The 21,952-nt window shown below is 39.6% G+C and overlaps 1 protein-coding gene across 5 annotated transcripts in view; it reads left to right on the top strand.

Moving 5' to 3' along the window:
• The window catches only part of ATP8B4 (ATPase phospholipid transporting 8B4 (putative)), a 259,760-nt gene that overhangs the window by 112,906 nt on the left and 124,902 nt on the right, over positions 1–21,952 (top strand). For all 5 annotated transcript variants that reach the window (XM_051822381.3, XM_051822379.3, XM_051822380.3 and 2 more), the window contains 2 exons: positions 9,652–9,722; positions 13,136–13,218. In XM_051822381.3, coding sequence (XP_051678341.3) covers positions 9,652–9,722; positions 13,136–13,218 — 154 coding nt within the window. The remainder of the gene's footprint in view (positions 1–9,651; positions 9,723–13,135; positions 13,219–21,952) is intronic.

Raw genomic sequence — 21,952 nt, 5'->3', positions numbered from 1 at the left:
ATAAACTTGCCCCATGGTAAAGACCCCTTGGATATACTCTTAACAGGTGAACATTAGACTGGACTCACTTATTCACGATTAATGTAGTATGTTCACTTGTCAGATTCTTAGGAGTGAGTTCAGAAAAGCGAGAGGCAAATCTATGGTTCAACTCTTGTAACTGTAGGGTGGCATAGCCAGAATATCTGTGTTCCAACTTGCCCTCTAGTAGCCTTGATACTCTAATTTGTATTTCCCTTCGTCTGTTTTTAATTTAGCTATATTTTCTATATGATATATGCTTGCTTGCTATTGCAAAACCAGTGAATGAAATCCATAAGTTTATCAGCTAGAAGGAAACCAGTTGTATGGGCACATCATCAACATTGGTTTAAATATGAGTCACACATTTATGCAAGTCCCTATGAAGTCAGTGATCCAAATGTTTCAGTGCTTTCCAACAGAAATTTTGCAATGAAGAAAATATTCTATATTTGTGTTATACAATGGTATAGCCAGTAGCCCCATGTGGCAACCCAAGTACTCAACAAGTGGTTAGTGCAACTGAAGAAATGAATTTTAAGTATTTCAGATTTAAATAGCTACATGTGACTTGTGGCTACCATATTGGGCAGTACAGATGTGACCCTTTATTGTGGTTACATGATGAAGTGAGAATGCTTATTTTCCACACTTCCCTTGTTCCTGCTCCTCCTGTTTTCATTTGGAGGAACACCATCAAAATAACACTCAATGTTTGGCACGCCTTACTCACTCCCCTCTCCAAGGGGTGATTTCTCTGGTACATTTAAGAGGAGGGAGTGGTGTGCATGACTTGTGCTTCCTTTCCCCTTTTTATTATGCATATTTAAAAATATTTATTCATTTGAAAGGCAAAGTTACAGAGAGAGAGGGAGAGAGATCTTACGTCTGCTGGTTTACTTCCCAAATGGCTGCATTGGCCAGAGCTGGGCAGGCTGAAGCCAAGAGCCAGGTACTCCATATAGCCAGGTACCACCATGTGGGTGGTGGGGGCCCAAGCTCTAGGGCTAGGTTCTGCTGCTTGTTTTCAGGTGCTCCTTGTTTTCTAATGTCACCTGGTGAGGTGTCAGAGAGCTTACATTTGGGGAGCAACATTCACAGATCTGTTACTACACTGAGGTCAATCTTGCGAAGCCAAGACAGGATAATGATAGCTAGCATGTACTGACTATGTGCCACAAACCAGAAAATGTAAGAAATAAGTTATATGAATTAACTCCCTTAATCCCCACATTAGCCCAAAAAAGGGCAGGTTATACTCATATATTATTAGTGTCCCCGTTTCATAGATGAGACAACAGATTCATAATTGTCATTAAACAACTTGCCAGTGGGAAATCCAGGAGTTAAAACTAGACAACCTGGCTCCGGAGCCCATTTCTAACCATTACCATCTGCTGTTCCTGACTGCATTAGAACAGACACCCCAATTGCCTTGAGTTTGGGCTTCCAGAATTAAGGACTTCAGGCTTGGATCCTAGATATTAAGTGAAAGAGAATATGTCATCCAATTAAAATGCAAAACCTTAGCTGTTCAAACTTAGAATTGGCAACTTGATTTATGTCAGTTTAACATTAAATTTTATTTTATTTTTTTTTACTTTTATTTAGTAAATATAAACTTCCAAAGTACAGCTTATGGATTATAATGGCTTTTTTCTCCCCATAACTTCCCTCCCACCTGCAACCCTCCCATCTCCCACTCCCTCTCCCATTCCATTGACATCAAGATTCATTTTCAATTCTTTTTATATACAGAAGATCAATTTATTATATATTAAGTAAAGATTTCAGCAGTTTGCACCCACACAGAACATAAAGTATAAAATACTGTTTGAGTTACTAGTTTTAGCATTAATTCACGTTGAACAACACATTAAGGACAGAGATCCTACATGAGGAGTAAGTACACAGTGACTCCTGTTGTTGACTTAACAAATTGACACTCTTGTTTATGGCATCAGTAATCACCCTAGGCTCTTGTCATGAGTTGCCAAGGCTATGGAAGCCTTTTGAGTTTGCCAACTTCGATCTTATTTCAACAAATAAGTTGAATCAAAGTGGAAGTTCTCTCCTCCCTTCAGAGAAAGGTACCTCCTTCTTTGATGGCCCCATTCTTTCCACTGGTATCTCACTCGCAGAGATCTTTCATTTAGTTGTGTGTGTGTGTGTGTGTTTTTTTGCCAGAGTGCCTTGGCTTTCCATGCCTAAAATACTCTCCTGGGCTCTTCAGAGATTGCCAGTTGGCTGGGATATTCAGAAGTTTTTTTTTTTTTTTTTTTTCCATGTAAGGAATTCCCATTTACTCTTCACCTTTAAAACAAAAAACCTGGGGGCTGGTGTTTAGCCTAGCTATTAAGCTACCAGTCAGGATGCCTGTGAGCCGTATCTGAGTATCTAGGATCAGTATGCGGCTAGGATTCTAACTCCAGCTTCCTGTCTATACAGACTCCAAGAGACAGTGTTGATGGCTCAAGTAATTGAATACCTGCCATCCTTATGGGGGACCTGGATTGAGTTCCCAGCTCCTGGCTTCAGCCTCAGCCCAGCCTCAGTGGTTATGGGTAATTTGGGAGTGAAGCATTGGATGGGAGAACTCTCTCTCTCTTTCTCTGTCTCTCTGTCTCTCTCTCTCTCTCTCTCTCTCTGACACTCAGAAATCAAAACAAAACAAACCTTGTTTTATTTAGGGGTCAGAAGAAAAAGGCAGAGTGTGAATCAGATATCACAAGGAGATTTACTTGTTTAGAAGAACCAATAAGCAACTGTTAGAAAACACACTACAAGTTCTTTTTTTAAAAATTTATTTGACAGAGTTATAGACAGAGAGAGAGAGAGAGAGGTCTTCCTTCCGTTGGTTCACTCCCAAAATGGCTGCTACGGCTGGTGCTGTGTTGATCCGAAGCCAGGAGCCGGGTGCTTCCTCCTGGTCTCCCATGCAGGTACAGGGCACAAGCACTTGGGCCATCTTCTACTGCCTTCCTAGGCCATAGCAGAGAGCTGGATTGGAAGGAGAGCAGCCAGGACTAGAACCGGCGCCCATATGGGATGCCAGTGCTGCAGGTGGGGGATTAACCAAGTGAGCCACCGCGCCGGTGCCTACAAGTTCTTGATACCGTCAGAACCTGGACTCCAGGAGCCAAGCACATCTTCTTTTTTCCTCGGTGGCAATGCTTTGATTTTGTTCTGCTTTTCTTAGCTGGTGGTAGAAAAATTTCCTTATTGTCCATGAACATATTTGAACATGATGAGAATTTCGCTTTTTAGCTTATTTGAATACACTCCCCTAATCACGTCCACAAAAAGGCGCTCATGTTTAGGTTTTTGCTGTGATAAAATTTTGTTTTAAAACCTGGGCATTCTTCTGTTATAGGAATTGAATGTTACAGGAATTGAAAACTTCACCTCTCAGAAATAATAGGGTTAGAAAGATTAATTTGACTTTGGCTCCAGGTTTGTCCAGAGGTCGACCTTGCCTCTTTCTTGACCCATCAGATCATCTCTTCTTGTCCTATGTAACATGTGGTTCCATAGAGGGCATTTTGTGGTCTGATTGTCTTCATTGTTATTCAAGTTTTATAGCTTCAAATCATTTACTTGTTTGAACTAAATTGCTGTAGATAGACTCTCTTTATATATACAGCTCTGTTTATGTGTATCTTTATATATAGGTATGCCTATATATATATGTGTGTGTGTGTATATATATATATATGTATATGGCATATATAAGTAGAAAGTTGGGTACTTCCAGAGAAAGATGTTTTAGAACACTTTTGTCAAAGTTTAATTGAAGAAACTTTGTTCCAAAGTATAGAGGTGCAACACAACATATACTACCTAAAAATAGTAAAAGGCTGAAGTTCTGTTTATAAGAAAAGACCTATTTGCAGGGATGGAATGTATGGACAAGGGTGGTTTTGACTAGAGGAAGAGCCTGTCCATTAATAAATGAATGCTGTGATGGTCATTATTATTCTTTCCATCACTCTTTTTTCTTCTCTATCCTTCCTTCTTAAAACAATTGGAAGATAAAGCCCCAAAACAATGACATATCTCATACATATTAGTAGATAATCAACATGAATTTATTGGATCTTGAAGTTTAATTAGAAATGTTACCTTACCATTTACTCTGGTTTCTGACTCATAATGAATGAGCCATTTTTAATTTTTATATTTGGACTAAAAGAAGATAATATAGATGATAAGGAAGATGAAAAAAACTATATGTGAGAATGGCTTTAAATAATAAAGGGAGATCCAAAAGTGGTGTTCAGATGAATTCTACAAGTTTATCTTGCCATGAGGTATGGCACTGTTATTCTAATATGCTTTCAACATTATAACTTTGGCTTTTAAACACCACCAAAGCAAAAACAAAACAAAAGACTTTCTTTTTACATAGTTGTATTCTAATGATTTCATAGCTTACCAGAGGAAAGAGTATGCATTTTGGGACCGAAGTTCTGAATTCTAGCTTCAGCTCTGAAATTTAAGCTGTATGTTGCTGTGAGTATGATCCTAAGTCTGTCTCTCAGAGCCTTGGGCTTCTTAGTGAGAGCTGATGATGCTGTCATACATGTCTTGAGAACAGGAGTGGACTTCACATGAGTTCCTCTGGTGGTGCAGGACACCTGTTTCTTCCTCACTGTTGGGCCAGAAATGACCTCCCCCAGTTCCTCATCCTTGTAATGGGAACAGTATTGCCCATCCACATGGTTGTTGAAAGAATAAAATGACACAATTATGAGAGTGTTTTGCAAGTTTTAAAGTGTTAGCATTGTTGGAAATTTTGCTTCTTTGATTCTGAACTCAACAAACCTTATTTATTCTTCGTTTTCCTAGCCAGGACAATGTCTCTGGCTCTGAGGACTCAGATGTTCAGTGGATTTTCCCCCAAGTTTTCTCTAATGGGAGTGTTGGTTTCAGGTGTCGATGAGGCAGCTGCTAGGGCTTTCTGTTGCCTGTGGAGGCTGGCAAAAGGAGTTGTGTTGCAAAGCACTATTTCCTTTATGGGAGATATAGCTGAGCCCCTCTTAGCAGTGCCTGGGGAAAGACACCAATGATTAACAGAAAATAAAGACAGGACTTTTGAAGGTGGTTCTTGCAAGGTGTCTGGTGCGTAACAAATCTTCCCAGGCAGACGACTCAATCAATTCACAGGCTTTTATTGGGGTTCCGCTCCCGGGTGAGGTTCCCTGGTCCCAACAGAACAACAGAGCGGGGGGTGGGGAAGTTGCGCATCAGAGATTGGGAGAGCTCCTTTTATAGATTCAGGGCATGGGGGTTAAAGGTTGAGGCGGGTCTGATCCTCACTAGTTGACCTTTAGGCACCTGCAGGGACCTTGACAAGGACTTTCTTCCCCGGAAGTACAGGTAGGAACTTTCCATTCCCGGAAGTGTAGGCCTTCCCTCCTTGCGGATCCCAAAGCTACCAGTTCTGGCTGGAATTAATGACTATTTGGCTTATCTTTTACTTCAGATGATTGATTATGCTTTCCCTTTCCCATTCTTTCCTCTTGCTAGTGTCTTATTTGGGGGACCTACCTTCCATCACTCCTCCACGATGCCCTTCCTCAGCTACTACTAACCCGGCGTGTTCTCTCTCCCTCCCTCCATTTCTCCCTTTCTCTCTTCCCCCCTCTCATTTGTACTCCTATAACACTGTGTTGATAAGACCCTTAGAACCTTTATCATAGTCTGCCTTTACTAAACTATAAAATCCTCAAAGCAAAGAGGTTTTTATACATTTAATATCCAGTAAATGCCTCAGACTGCTGAATTCAAATCCTGGCTCCCCTACTTTCTATGTGACCTAGAGCAAATTACTGAACCTTTCTGGATCTCACTTTACTCGAAAGTACAGTGGTGCTAACAACAGGACCTACACTACAGGGTTTCTAGGAGCACTGCATGTAAAGCTCTTAGGATAGTATTAGACACCTAGCAAGGCCTTGCTGAATATTGGCTGCTTGTATCAGAAACACAACTGGACCACAAGTTTCTGAATCAACTAGGAATTGGGTCCACTGAGGTACACAGGGCAGGGGTCAGGAGGAGGCATGATCTGAGGCTCACAGGGTCTTATGGGCCCTAAGACTACACACATATTGCCCTACTCCTGGCCCAGCATCTCTAGCAAAAAGGTGACCAGGGACATTATTGCAATTCTCTTGCCCTTTGCTTTTCTGAATTATTACTGAGAGCACTAGAGAAAAAGAGGGGACTGACTCATGATGAGTACATTGGGCACTTACTCTGCTTGATGCCCCGTCAGTCCTACCCACTCCAACCAACAGTGGATTGAGAAGCCTTAAAGGGAGAAGAGAGAGGGAATACCAAGGTTCAGTTGTGGGGAAGGGTGAAGAGTGGGTGAATGAGGGGAGGCCAAGACAGGGAACAGGAAGTAGAAAAATAGGAGGAAGGTTGTTCAGAAGGTATTGAAGACAAAGGTGCGACTGGAGGAAACAAGTAGAGATACAGAAGGTAGAAAGGCAGAAGTCCAAGTTTTTTCAGGGGGGTTCGGAGAACAGGAACAGTTAGCCCAGATCCTGTGGGGCTTATATGCGAGAACTTAAAAGGTTCATGAAAAAATAGAATTAAAAGATAAACGTATTTTGGTGCAAAGCATTTTTGAAACCCGTGCATAGTTGTTTCATGATATGAATTTTCATCAACTTTTTGAAGACCTCTTGTATGAATGGATTTTCTTTTATCTTTTCTCGCACCAAAATAGACTTCTTTTAATTCCATTTTCTCTGAACCTTTTAAGTTCTCTCCTAGGTCTCAGTTTTAGCACTTAAGTTGGGTCATGGCTTTGGGGATGGAGGGTGGGGTGGAGAAGGAATCTGGCCACCAGGTGGCAGTGGTGCCCCAGTCACATGTTCAGAGCCAGCTTGGACAGCCCATCTCTCTTCCCTTATTTGTCACCAAGTTAAGTGTTAACACATTGTTGAACTCAGTATTAAACAGTAACACTGGGTCATTCTTATTGGAGGAGTTTTGAAGAAAAGCAAAGCTAGGTACCAATAGGTATATTTCTCTGTATGCCATGACTATTTTCCATCATAGGTAATTAGAACTAAGGAATTCCAGCACTTTTTAGGTTCAAGGGAGGAGAGTCAGGGACCCAAAGAGCACTGGGCTCTCCAGCTGTGGTACCTTATGCATTTATGCATTGAAATGCAAATGTGGGAAACAGGATCAATGTCAATTTTCCAAAAAAAATCCCAAAAAAACCCAAAAAACTTCCCTTTAGAATCTGGATGGGTGGTCTTTCACTCAACAGGAGCACACACTATTTTTTTTAAATTTTTTATTTAGTAAATATAAATTTCCAAAGTACAGTTAATGGATTACAATGGCTTCCCCCCCCATAATTTCCCTCCCACTCACACCCCTCCCATCTCCCGCTCCCTCTCCCATTCCATTCACATTAAGATTCATTTTCATCTTTACTTAATGTATACTAAACTGATTTTCTGTAAAAAAAAAAAAAAAAAGAAGAAATTATCAATTCCCAACTTGACTCTCACTGGGATTAAACATGACAACAGGTCTGATCTGATTTCATCATCATTTAAAAAATCATCTATTATTTTTCACTTTATGTTTGTGTGGGAGCAAACTGTTGAAATCTTTGCTTAATGTATGCTAAACTGATCTTCTGTATATAAAGAGAATCAAAAATGAATCCTCATGTGAATGGAAGGGGAGAGGGAGTGGGAAAGGGGAGGGATGTGGGTGGGAGAGATGATATGGGGGGGAAGCCATTGTAATCCATAAGCCGTACTTTGGAAATTTATATTCATTAAATAAAAGTTAAAAAAAAGATTCATTTTCAATTATCTTTATATACAAAAGATCAGTTCAGTATATATTAAGTAAAGATTTCATCAGTTTGCACCCACACAGAAACACAAAGTGTAAAATACTGTTTCAGTACTAGTTATAGCATTACTTCACATTGGACAACACACTAAGGACAGATCCCACATGAGAAGTAAGTACACAATGACTCCTGGTGTTGACTTAACAAATTGACACTCTTGTTTATGGCGTCAGTAATCTCCCTAGGCTCTAGTCATGAGTTGCCAAGGCTATGGAAGCCTTTTGAGTTCGCTGACTTAGATCTTATTCCGACAGGGTCATAGTCAAAGCGGAAGTTCTCTCCTCCCTTCAGAGAAAGGCACCTCCTTCTTTGATGACCCCATTCTTTCCACTGGGATCTCACTTGCAGAGATCTTCCATTTAGGTCTTCCTTTTTTTTTTTTTTTTTGTCCCCAGGGTGTCTTGGCTTTCCATGCCTAAAATACTCTCATGGGCTCTTCAGCCATATCCGAATGCCTTAAGGGCTGATCCTGAGGCCAGAGTGCTATTTAGGACATCGAGCACACATTTTTGATATGTTCTCTCTATAAGTTTGCTCTGTGAACACTGACAGAACACAATTTCTACCTTGACAGGCCTCTGTGGCTCTTTCATTCAGAATTGTGGAGGAAACTTTATATAATGCATTCCTTTAGGGGATGTCACTGAGGTTTTTTCTTTTTTTTCACCAGCTCTGTTTTATCCCAATTTAGACAAACTAGACACACACACACGGCCCATATTTGGGTTGGACGTTTAAAAGTTTAAGAAAATGACATGAGTGGGTTGATTATAACTTTAACCTCAAGGACTTGAGAATGAGGCAATTCTAATTTTTAAGAAAACAAGGGTAAAAAAAGTTTCAGTATTCAAATGCCAATCATATTCAGATGTACAAAATTATTAGGCTAATGTCTCAAAAGAAATTGCTAAAATTTAAGTAAATTCTTTTTAGAGCTTCAAAACCCTTCCAAATTTCAAAGTAAAATTTATCTTGTTTTAAAGTAAAATTTGAAATTTAAAAATAAAATAGATAAGAAATTTACCAATATGGAAGGCCACCAGAATTCTGAAAATGAGTTTTGATAGGTAATTTCCGAAGCTCAAAAAGGACTGCAAAATAGAAGCATTTCTCTCTCCAAAAGATAAACTATCCAACCTCTGAATTCTTTCCATTGTGTTTTTATTGTGTCTTCTCTTCTGTCTTGCTCTCTCATTTAGCCTCCAGTTTATCTTCCCTTTATCCTTCCTATTCTCCAACATCTTTTTTTCTTATCTTGTGTTTTCTTCCATTCATTTTCTCTCTTCTTATTTCTTGCCTCTTTTTAAAAATCCATCCTATCTACTTCATTATGTCTTTGCCTCACTTTCTTTGCTCCCTGCTCTTACCTGATCGTACCAAGGAACAAAAATACATGCATATAAACATTCCCAGTTATTTCTTGGAGTGGTTTACATTTTCTATTAGTTATTATCAAGGCAGGCACATAGGAGTTCTGTTTCTCTCTCAAAAAGGTAAGTCAAGTGGCTATTCATTTGTGTGATATTCCCTGTCCTTTCTTGTGCTGTGATGGTCAAGGGGCATGAAAATAGGAACAGGGTTAGCTTCCACATATGACGTAGTAAAGGGATCCCACCACTTTCTCCTTGTTTCCAAGGCTCTGTTGGCTCATTAACGCCAGAGGGGTGAAACAGCATGGATGATTTCCAGCCAGGCTTCCCTTCTCAAGTATTCTGTTTCATGATTTTTTAAAATAGGCTGATTTGCTTCTCCTATCAAGTAGTGAGCCACATGGTCTCTGTTACATCGAAACTGCTGAGCTTGATGGGTAAGTTACTAACATTAGAGTCATTAATCAGATTGGGTTTCAATTTATCTAAATGTGATGTCTTTAGATATGAGACTTAAACTTTCTTATTTTTAGCAAGACAAGCCGTCCAAATTGCAAAGTCTATTGTTCATTACTCTGCAGTAATTTTGAAAATGTCTTTTTTTTTTTTTGGAAGTTATTTTGGAGTCTCTGTCTTGGGTTAACTTTCTTTCAGAAACAGTGAGCTGAACATGTATTCATGAAAATTTTAGACTGGGGCACCTCAGTGAGATTCTTTAGAAGTTTTCAACCTAATTTCAAGTGATTTTTCTAAGAAAATGAGAGTGTTGGAGATCAAGATTCTGTGAGGAAGGAAGGAATGATGTTACCTTAAAAGGCAAGCTTTTGGGACTGTATCAAATAAAGATGTAGAGAAAGGAGAGAGAAATGCATGATGATGCAATTTTGACATTGGCATTAATTTAGTATATAGTTATGGATTGCATGGCAGTTCTGTTTCAGAGAACCCGATGACTTACATTTTAAAGTGACAATATGTGTGTATTCTTTCAGTGGATTTGATCATTTACTGCTGATGTAAGTACTATATAAGCCCTATTGTGCATACAGTGACACTAGCATCAACAGAGGCTGAGTTTGCTCAAAACTTTTGAAAGTGAAGCCAGGACTCAAGCCTTGCAGTCTAATACCAGAGCCCATGGTTTGAAACGTTGCCTCCCAAATCATTGCCATATTGAGCTATTCAAATAGTTTGGCCTGTGTGGTCCTATTTCTGGTTTAAGCACACCAAACAGATAAAACCATGTTGGCAGGAAAATTATAGCCCTAAATATATACAGTTGAAAAGAGAAAAAAATTCAAGTTAATAATCTAATTTCCTATTTTAATTACCTAGAAAACAAGATAAACACAAAGCAAGCAGAAGCAAAGAAATAATATATATTAGGATAGAAATCTATAGGCTTGAAAACAAAAATAATCAAGAAAACCATGGAAATAGGGCTAGGTCTTTGAAAACTCAATGCAATTGACAAACCTTTGGGAAGACAGAGAGGGAGGGAGGTCAAGAAGTAGGGAGAGGGCTGGCGCCGTGGCTCAATAGGCTAATCCTCCACCTAGCAGTGCCGGCACACCAGGTTCTAGTCCTGGTCGGGGCGCCGGATTCTGTCCCGGTTGCCCCTCTTCCAGGCCAGCTCTCTGCTGTGGCCAGGGAGTGCAGTGGAGGATGGCCCAAGTGCTTGGGCCCTGCACCCCATGGGAGACCAGGAGAAGCACCTGGCTCCTGCCATCAGATCAGTGCAGTGCACCAGCCGCAGCGCACCGGCCGCGTTGGCCATTGGAGGGTGAACCAACGGCAAAGGAAGACCTTTCTCTCTGTCTCTCTCTCACTGTCCACTCTGCCTGTCAAAAAAATAAAAAATAAATAAATTAAAAAAAAACAAAAGCTGGAAACAACTCAAATGTCCTTCAGTGGGTGAATGGTTGAACTAACTGTGGTACACCCAAATCATAGAATACTACTCAGCAATTAAAAGGAATGAACTATTGATAGGTGCAACAACTTGCATGAATCTTCAGAGAATTATGCTTAGTAAAGTAAGGTCAATCATAAGGTCACATACTATATGCGTCCAATTTTATACAATCCCTGAAAAGGCACATTTATAGAAATATAGGACAGATGAATGTTTTCCAGATATTTAAGATGGGGTTTTGGGGAGAGTAGTGGGTGTAGCTATATGTTCTGTATCTTGACTGTGTAAATGTCAATATCTGGGTTGTGATATCAGAATACAGTTTCTATGATATTAACGCGATGCTAATATCAGGTGAAACTGAGTAAAATCATATATGATCTTTCTGTATTTTCTTATGCTGAAAGTTGCTTTGAAGTTCATGAAGACACCCAGGCAGATTAAGGAAAGTTGTGAGAAAAAACCAAAGGCATCAACCAGGAGTCTTGAAAAGGTTTTTTTAAACCATCAATAAGGCATATGTGTGATTATTATTCTCTTTTTAGTTTTCATATTTTAAGGTAAAAAATATTAGAGTGAATCCTGAGGAAATGACTCAAAATGATACTACACCTTGTTGATTGACATGTAGAGTAGGTTAAAGAACCAGGGCTATCTGACTGAGTTGATGAGATGGGCTGTATCAAATCTCCGACTATTTTAAATGGATGGACATAGTTTAAATGGATGTGGATGGGTATATTGGTTCTTTGACCTCTACAGCACCCATCTCATTCTTGTCCATCAAGCCAAGTTTCATTCCTGCCTCATCTATGAAGTTCTTCTTGACCATTTCACTTCCTACTACTCTTACCTCCTAGGAATTGGCAGATTTTAATGAATGAGATTGCTTTTTAATAAACTAAGTTAAATTATCTATCCAACTGGTATTTCCTGAAGAAAGTGATTTCACCAGTGGTAATTCCTTGAGATGGGTTTCACTGTCCTAATACTACATTGAAAGTTATTTATAGAAATTTAGATTGAATGTCCTCCTGGGAATCTGTGTCTCAGTTCTCTAAACCCAATTATTTCATGAGTTGGCATGTAATCCAACATAGTGATACTGGATTTTTTTTATCCTTCTGCTTGTTTCCTTCAAGAGTATGATAACTGTTTTGGGTCAGCACTGACTTTACTGGGGGACTATGGTATATATCCAATCAATGCGTGTTGTCAAAATGAACCCACTACTAAACATTTACATAGAAGATGGAAACCTTGACAGATTATCTTAAACTACAGAAGAGGGAAATTAGGTTGAACGCATTAACTAAATTGGGATAGAGAACCCTTAAACACAAGAAAGGCATGATGGTTTTAGAATCTTCACTGCGGGCCATTTCATGAACACCAGACGGCTGTTTATACAATATAGCATGATGATTTACTGTGACCGGCAAAGCTTTTCTGGTTGTACTAGTCTAAGGGGTTTCTTGGATTGAGTCTCTAAGGAGAAGAAAGCTGTATTCCTTTTCCTGTTTAAATTTCAGCTACTGTGAAATAACCATGATTGTATTTTACATTTAAAACTCCCAAATAGACGTAGACTCTGAAGTGATATTGGCCTCCTTGACTGGGCAACTGTGTTCCTATTCCTCCTGTGTTTTATGACTCACCCATGATGCCTGAGAAGGTGAGAAGGAAACCATGTTTATTGTGTTCCTTCAGAGTGCAAAACAGATGACTGTGTTGTTATGCAGATTTCTATGGGTGGAGCCTGAGAAGCCCTGCCCACTTCCCTAGACAGAGTGAGAAGCTTGGATGACATTCAAGTAAGGGGTTTCGTGGAGATCTTGAGTAGGTTTTGCACTTGCTGCTCCCTCCTGATTGCTTTGGTAGTTTGCTGTTGGGCTGTTCCACATGAAAATCCTTGTCACATCATTAATCTTACAGGGAAACAAACCTGAAAGTTCGTCACGCACTCTCAGTTACCTCAGAACTTGGAGCAGATATTAGCAGACTCGCGAGATTTGACGGTAAGTGCTTTAATCAGACAAACAAACAATGCCATAACTGAAAAACAACATCACAAACTCATTATCTGAGATCTACTCTATGTTTGTTTTTATTTCTGGGAGGACATAGAAATCTCTAGGCACAAAAGTCTAACATCTCACACTAATGAGTTTGGGAAAAGGAGAATGGCTTTATCAACTCATCATTCATTTCAATTATATTTAGGTTGCCCTTTTAGGACTCCATATAGATCGGTTCTGGCTTATTAAGAATCTTCATAAACTCGAAACTCTCTTCCAAGATGTTTTCTTTGGAGTTACCTAAAGGAAAATGTTGATAAAGTTTTTAGCATGATCCTATGAGTTACAATACTGGCAAGTTTACATTATAAATTTCTGAATGCACAGCTTACAGTTTATATTGTCTGTGCTTTGCATTTGCTTATAAACTTTGTCTGGTTTCTGTTAATATTTTAATTTCTCTTAAATAAGTTCTGAAATAACAAATGTAAAGGAGTAGCCAGGAAACTTTGACCCAAGAAATATTCTGATTAGATTAAAAAATTGTGCATCTTTTACTAAGTAATTTTTTCAATGAAATTTTACTGTTATGTGAGTCCAAGAGAAGTAAATTATGTTCATGAGTCAAAATACTTGCTTAAAATTCCTCGTTGAATATTTATGGAGTCCTAAAAGGGCAACCTAAATATAATTTACTATTACTCATTTCTTTCCTGGCAAAAGAGTGTATTTATACTTCTGTCAGTCTATGAGGAGATAGAAACTCATGATTTTCAATGTTCTTAACCATCAAGAAGAACATGGTTGTTTCAATTATTTAGTTCTCTTTCATAGATGTTGGCACAGATGACCCACACTCTGTTGCAGTTTCAAACAGTGCTGGAATCTCAGTAGTGTAAACACAGTTGAGGTTTATTTCTTGCTTATTTCACATTCTGATGTGGCTTGGGTGGCTTTCTCCACTCTGTAGCCATGGTACGTACATTGATGGCCTCTGAGGTAACCATGTCAGGGTAGGGTGAGATAAAAGAGATATACTGGCCTTTTAAAAAAGATTTATTAACATTTGAAAGGCAGTGTTATAGAGAAAGAAGGATAGACACAAGAGGCGGGGTGGTGGAGAGAGGAGGAGAGATTTTCCACTCATTAGTTCACTCCCTAAATGGCTCCATTGGCTGGGGCTGGGCCACACCAAAGCCAGAAACTTGGAACTCCACCTGGGTCTCCCATGTGTGTGGCAGGGGTCCATGTGCTTGCATCATCCTCTATTGCTTAACCAGGCACATCAGCAGGGAGCTGGATTGAAAGTGTAGCAGCTGGGACTTGATCCTTCACCCATATGGGATGCCACCATTGCAGGTGGTGGTCAATCCGCTGTGCCACAGCACTGACCCCAAGACACACTGGCATTTAACTGTTTCTCCCTTTCATATTTCATTGGCTAGCATGAGTCACCTGGCCCTGATTTAACTGTGAGAGAAACTAGGGAAGAACAAATACAGATATTTGTTGAGCACTAATTGTCTCTACCACACCCTCAAGAATTGTGACCATGCAGGCCAATGGCATGATAATGATAAAGGGAAAGGCGGAATTAGCTGGAGTTCTTTTTTTGATTTATTTATTTATTTATTTATTTGACAGGCAGAGTGGACAGTGTGAGAGAGAGACAGGGAAAAAGGTCTTTTACATGGAACTGCAGGATTGGGGCAAGCATTCTCTTTGTCAGCATGACTCTCCATCTACTATACCCTGCTTCCCATTTTCTTATTCTTTCTTTTTTTTAAAGATTTTATTTTATATATTTGAAAGACAGAGTTACAGAGAGGTAGAGACAGAGAAGTCTTCCATCTGCTGGTTCACTCTCCAAATGGCTGCAACGGCCGGAGCTGTGCTGATCTGAAGCCAGGAGCCAGGAGCTTCCTCTGGGTCTCCTACGTGGGTGCAGGGCCCAAGCACTTGGGACATCCTCCACTGCCTTCCCAGGCCATAGCAGAGAGCTGGATTCGAAGAGGAGCAGCCGGGACTAGAACCGGGGCCCACATGGGATGCCAGCACTTCAGGCCAGGGCTTTAACCCACTGCACCATAGCACCAGCCCTCCCCCCCACCATTTTCTTCTTATGGCCCTAGTCATGCTCTGACATAGTATACTTGTTTTATTTATTTACTTATTTGGCTTTAACAACAGACTTTTTTTTCCCCCTTCACAAATATGGTGGCTGAGAATCCAACATCAAGATGTCAGCAGTTGATTTCTCTTAAGGACTCTTTCTTCTTGGCGTGCAAATGGCTGCCCTCTTTGCCTGTTCTCCTGGTCTTTCCTTCATGCCTGTACATCTCTGTTACCTCCTTTTTTGTATAGAGATACCTGTCATATTGTTTTTATTTTCAAAGTTTCTTGTTGGTGGCCCGTCTCTGTCTGCATCAGTGGAAGCTACATGGGGCCTTTATTTTGTTCACTTATGTATGGCAAACTTCTAGCACAACACCTAGCACATAGTAATTATTCAGTATATCCTTGCTGCATGCATGCATGAATGAATGAATGCTCAAAAGTGCTAGGGGTTGGTGGGGCAGGGCAGGATCAGCCTAAGGCACCAGAAACACACAGGAGGGTGGAGGAAGGGTCCGAGATAAAGAGGTTGGGGAAGGAGTGGGAAATGATGGGGTGAGGAGGGAGAGTCTGATGGGGCCTCAGAGGAACCAGAAGAGTGCAGGGTTCCTTCCTCCTGGAGGGCGGGCTCCTGGGAGAGTGGTTATCTGGTGTGGTGGTTTTGTATGTCTTCATTTCTGAATCCTTTCTCTAAGCAAAATTGGACAGAGTAGCCCCTGATTTAAACTTATCCTGGTGATGCTGCCCAAGCTGAAGCCAGGAAATAGTCCCTCACCTAGAAATTCCTTTAAGGCCTTTGGGTAACAAGTTTGGGGGCTTAAAGCTCTTGTCTGTATATAAAAGTAGTCTTTTTAAAATGCTTCATACAATTAAATTTTAAAGTGCATTAATAGGTATCACTTTCTAGGTGAAATCTAAATTTGCCTCAGGAAGGATAAGCAATACACTAAGTTCTCAGTATAATTGTTTTCCTAAATAAAGGCAACAGAAGACCTCTGTTTTACTTTATAGCTTTTCTGACAAACATGTCAGACTCATAAGGCTGGCACACTTCTAGGCTAAGGAAAAGGTTGTGCTGAATTTAATATTTCATTCTTAAATCTTGGGTTGTATTTCAATCTAAAAGTCCAAGACAACACGCTGTTTTATGGTTTTATCCTCGTTAAAATGATTTCCTATTTCCATGAAAGGATCTGATTGGATTAAGGGGAAATTAATTTGATGCAATATACAAATTAGATTTTCCTGTTAGCAGCCAAGTTTAAAGACAAAGAGGGTGTCTGGTGTAAGATGTGGTATGAAAAAAGTCTTTAGAAGAGTTGGGACAGTTAACAAACCCACCCTAAATCCTTGCCACAGTTGCTTTTTCCAGTGGCCCTAATTTTTCCCCTTTCCCCTAGATCTACGTCTTTCCAAGTCCCACATACTGTGATTTCAGTCTGTCTCACTCTACGTACATCCACTCACTAACTGCAGTATTTCCCTACCCAGTTTCACCATCCTCCTCTTTCCTTCCATTTTTGCTTTCATACTATTCTCTTCCCATCCTCGTCTTCCCTTCCTTGTGTTAGTTTTTTATGTCCTTTGTTTGGTATCTCTTTTTCTGTCATTCTTAATCTTTTCTATTTTTATCACTCTTACCATATTGATTCATTTATGCACTTATTAATATCTCCTAAGGACTTCATACAAAATGAAGTATATGGAATAGCAACATATCTCCATATGTATTATCCAGGTTCTTTTGATCCTTTCATCCTACAATTATTTTCCTATCCCTTAATTTTGTTTAATTTATTTAACTTGTTTTAACAGAGTGTCAGTAGATTACAGATTTTCCTCTGGTGACTGGTAAAAGATTTCCTTGAGTCATAGAAATCCAGACCAGATATTGCACCATTTTGTTAATTAGAAGTGTGATATCAGCGTTGTGTACATTGGGAAATGTGTGGCAAGGAAGAGTAGATGAGATAGATGGTGGGGGTGCACCTTCCCCATGTTTTGTCTGTGCTAAGTAAATCTTATAGCTTGTGACTTCTGGGCAAATCTCGGTATGACATTATTTTTGATTCTAAGACTCTGTGGTTTTGCTTCTGGGACTTGCCAAAATACTTTCTCTCACACCAAATCACAGCTTTCCGTCCTTGTATTATAAGTGCACATCTTCCGAGAATCCAAAGATGTGTCTTTCCCACTCTTTTTCCTAGAGATGTCTCCACTGGGGACCCCAAAGTGGGGACATCTAAGGTCAAAACTGAGATGGTCTGAATCTCGGGATGCCTCTGGCAAGTCTCTGTGTTTCTGCTTTGGCATCTGTACCCAAGGTCAGTGCGTCCTGCAGCTCACCCATCACTTATCCATCCATCCATCCATTCATTCACTTACAGAGGCAAGTCAGATGCAGGCCTTGCTCGCACAGAGCTTATAGCCCAGGGGAGAAGAGAAGCTTGAGAAAGGCTTCTCCCCAGAGAAGCCTGAATAAGGTAAAAGTCCTAAAGTTCTCAGGCACTAACCATGATGTAGTATGTGTATCAGTCACTGTGCTGCATAATTACATAATCTTACTAAATTATTACAGCTCTTGAAGGAAGATATTATTTGCTCCAATTTATGGATGAGACCCAGATAAATTGAATAACTCTTACAATGTCAGATGGCTACTAAATAGAGGAACCAGAGTAGGAACCCCAGATTACTGGCAAACGCAATTCTACAAAGGACATAGACTCTCAAGTTCTGATCTACAAGCAGAAAGACAGCATTGGACAATTAGGGAAATTTAGCACAGCAGCTTAGCTCCTGATCAGGGTAAGAAATAATTTTTAAGAATATTCTAAACCTAAAGATGCAAAATTAATTTTTGAAGATCAAGTCCACCAGGACTAGGATGATATCATTTTAATGAATAAGTCTTAAAAATAAAAAAAATAGCAATGTTCTCAGTAAGTTTGAATGCCAGGATCTCTGACAAGAGTTTATAGAAGAGATTGGAAAACATGGAGAACAGTACCCACAAGACAAAATTGCATTTCTGTAGATAAACCCAATTACTTGAAATTTCTCATATTAATATTTTTATAATTTTTATACATTTCAAATATCAGGAAAATATTGGGATGCAGCTTGTTGAATTTTAGAAGAAAAGATACATAATATGTAATATTATCACAGATACATAAAAATAAATTGAGTTGGCTTTGGTTTCTCATGTTAAATTCTTATGGGGAATTGAACAACTTTTACATGAACTGGAAATACTTGTCAATTGCACATTTGTAAACTGGACATTCTTATGCCTTGGGGAAAGCCCCGGATGTAAATTGTCCAAATGTGTTTAAGAATCTTTTGCATATTGTTACTGACTGGACTGAGATCTGTTTTTTGCAACTCATGACAAGTTTACATATTTTGTGTGACTGTTAATACGGATTTCTGAACCAGGGAAAGGTTGACTCTTTATTCAGGAATCTTTGTGTATTTTGTGGTCCCTTCTAAAGAGTATCATGTGTGTATTTAAAACATACAAAAATAAGCATCTCTTTTTTGGTTAAAAAAAAAAAGCCTTGGTTAACATCTTGTGACTTACTTTTGCCTAACAGCTAGCTTTCACACTCACCTAGACAGAAGCACAGCTTGACAACACAGCTTATGCAAGAGGCAAAGATTTTGTGGAAAAATGTGAAGAATAACTTTCCTCTTTACTGCTGGTGCTGACGTGGCCCTTCCAGTGGTAATGAGGAGAATAGCTGAGGCTTCATGGTTGAAGCATAAAGAGGTTTTAGAAAATACCCAGGTGATAACCTTTCTTTTTAAGAAAAAAAAAATGTGTATTACAACCATCAGGGCAGTCTCCTAAATGATGAGAAGCCCCTGGTTAGAGAAATTTTTGAATAGAAATAATGTCGTCTTAGTGGATAATTTGTCTTCTGAAAGAATTACACTGCGGCTAATCCACAAATAATGCTGGTGATAGTAATAGAGCGTACAGAAAGAAACGAAGCCGACTTTGCCAGAAGGTCATCGAACGTTGGTTACTATGTGGGTGATAAAACTTCAGTCGCCCGCTATGAGAGCATTCAGAAACTGCATGGAAAGTGAATACTATGCATGAACCTCACGTTTTTGCACCAAAATAAACATCTTTTAATTCCATTTTCCATGAACTCTTTGAAGTCCCTTTACACTTCAAATTTATCAACTTGATAATTATTCAACAATGTAGCTGATTAAATTTAGAGTGCCTAAGAAGGCCTAGAGCATTTATGTGTGATTGTAAAATAGATGAGTTGCTATTCACTTTCACCCTTGGGCCAGACAAATGCAGCTAGCTACTTTGATATTTCAGCTTCATTATTGACATGATTTTTCCCCAGTTGTATTATTGCCCATAAAGATGATTTTTTGCTCTAAACATGTATTCAGTAAATGATTATTGTAAGAAATGATCCTATTTTTGTTACCTGTTTTCCTTATCAATTCTCAAATTGACCTTTCTCTTCATTGATATAATTAGCAAAAGGAAAAAAAGGATCACAGAGATTTTTTTAACCTAGTTTTTATTATGCTTTATGGTGAGGATCTATTTTTAGTTGCTTCAAATATGCTTTAAGCTACTAAATTTTTTCCGTGTTCTCAGATCAATTTGGCTCCCATTAGAATTAAGCCAGCCGAAACCCTCTATTGCACCTGTTCTACTTGGTCTTCCAGTTCCCTTTCTCATTATTGCCATGAGAATCACTTCATTTTCCCCATTCCCGTTATCTTACATTTGTTATAATACCCATGTCGTCCCCCTCTTTGTCCCTTGAAAGCATCTGAAATCTTTTCCATTCATCTCTGTTATATTAAGGGCCTGTTATAGCAATATTATGGTAGATTACAGGAATACAGAGGTGAATGTAATGCTCCCTTCAAAAGAAATTGCTCACTTCTTTTAGAAAGGGTCAGAATAGAAATTGGGAAGCTTGTATTTTATGCTAAGAGACGGCAAAAAGGGAACCTCAAGGGTTCTGATGACCAAAAAAAAAAAAAAAAAAAAAAGTTTGGCTTTGTTTCTGCCCTTTTGTTTTGACTTGGTCCTGTATTTAGTACTTAAATCACTGGGACCACACTCTTTGTGAAAGCTGAATTGAGGATTGGCCTCCAAGAACCCCAGCAGAACTCCTTGGCCTTTCTGCCTGTCTAGACCACACCCTTGGTGTAAGGCCAGAAGTGGATGAGCCTTGGGGCCAGAGAGTGGCTGGCCAACTTGTTCAAGGCTGTAGTTGCCTCCATGACAGTCTTTGCTTACGAAAATAAAAATGATCAAATGAGCCTGTTTTTCATATTCCTATTGGCAGGGACTGCATATTATGTTGTTTTTGCCCAAAGCACATTCCACCATCCCCTACCCCGACCGCCCACCCGCTGCTCTGCCAAGTGGTCAAATTTGAAGCCCTAGAAATTGAGTCCTGGGTCAAGAAATTGGAATATTAATCAACTCTGTTATTTCATGTAGGTTTTCCTGGTAGTACTCAAGGTTATACAAAATTCGGGAATGAAAATTATGGGTCAAGAGAAAAGATCGTGACTTCTGAGAAATCAGAAAAGTTCCCATCCACAGTTGTAGTCGTCCAAACAACTTGAGGCAATTTAAATCAGCCTTAATTTACTTTTTAGTATCCATGGTAAGCTATAATGAGAACTAACCAGTATCCAGCCACTTCCTTTACTATAAGCAATGACTTGGTTCGGCTTACTGTCTCAGCTAACTCCTGCCCAGAACCCTCTCAGTTACCAGTAGATGCCTGGGAAAATGCTTGGGAAGCCAACAGTGAGTGCCCACGTTGGGGGTCTTCTGGTTATACTGGGGAAAGGTGAGCACAGTTTGGTAAAGCAGTCCTGAAGCCAAGAGCCACTCATTCCTTTCAGGGTTTAGTTTATTTGTTTCTGTTTTTTTTTTTTTTTTTTTTTTTTTTAGTGCAAGGTCTGTTAAAATTAGCAATCTGGTTAGTCAGGAGTGACCATACCATGTGAAAACTGGCTGCTGTCCCCTTTGTCGAAGAACTTTAAAAGCAAAGCAGCAGCCTCGGAAAGAAGGCACTGGAGGTAGGCGGTCTGCAAGTTGGGCAGGCACTTGGAGAAGAGTGGAGGCGTGGCAGGAAGGGGGTCTCCCTTTACCGTCAGTCAATGCTGAAGGGAAAGCTCGCCTTTTATTTTCCAAACACTTTTATGTTTCAACCTTTCCTTTGGACTTCTGGTTAAATGCATGTATTTTGCATTGTTTCTGAGTGAGTGAAACTTATAGTCACTAATCTCATATCAAACTCTGCCCTGAACCTTGACTGGATCTACTCACAGCCCCTTTTTCATTCCCATCCTCTCTCTCCTTTCCCCTCACTCCCTCTTTCCTTCCCTCCTTCTTCTGTTCTTTTATGTCTTTGCACTCATTACTTGTAACCCCTCTTGTTTGCAATGCAAATGTGTATTAATCTAATAGTTATGTTTTGTGACAGGGTTCATCAAAGATTATTTCTGGTTTTTCTATCTAGAGAACTGCCTGCACCCTAAATGTGTATTTTCTTATTGAAATAATGGAACGAATTGATTCATTGATTTGGAATGGGCATGCCCGTGGCTT

Source organism: Oryctolagus cuniculus, chromosome 12 (assembly GCF_051225735.1).
Source record: "Oryctolagus cuniculus isolate XC-2025 breed Fujian yellow rabbit chromosome 12, ASM5122573v1, whole genome shotgun sequence".
In the NCBI taxonomy this organism is placed as follows: Eukaryota; Metazoa; Chordata; class Mammalia; order Lagomorpha; family Leporidae; genus Oryctolagus; species Oryctolagus cuniculus.
This window is presented reverse-complemented; position numbering and strand designations above follow the sequence as displayed.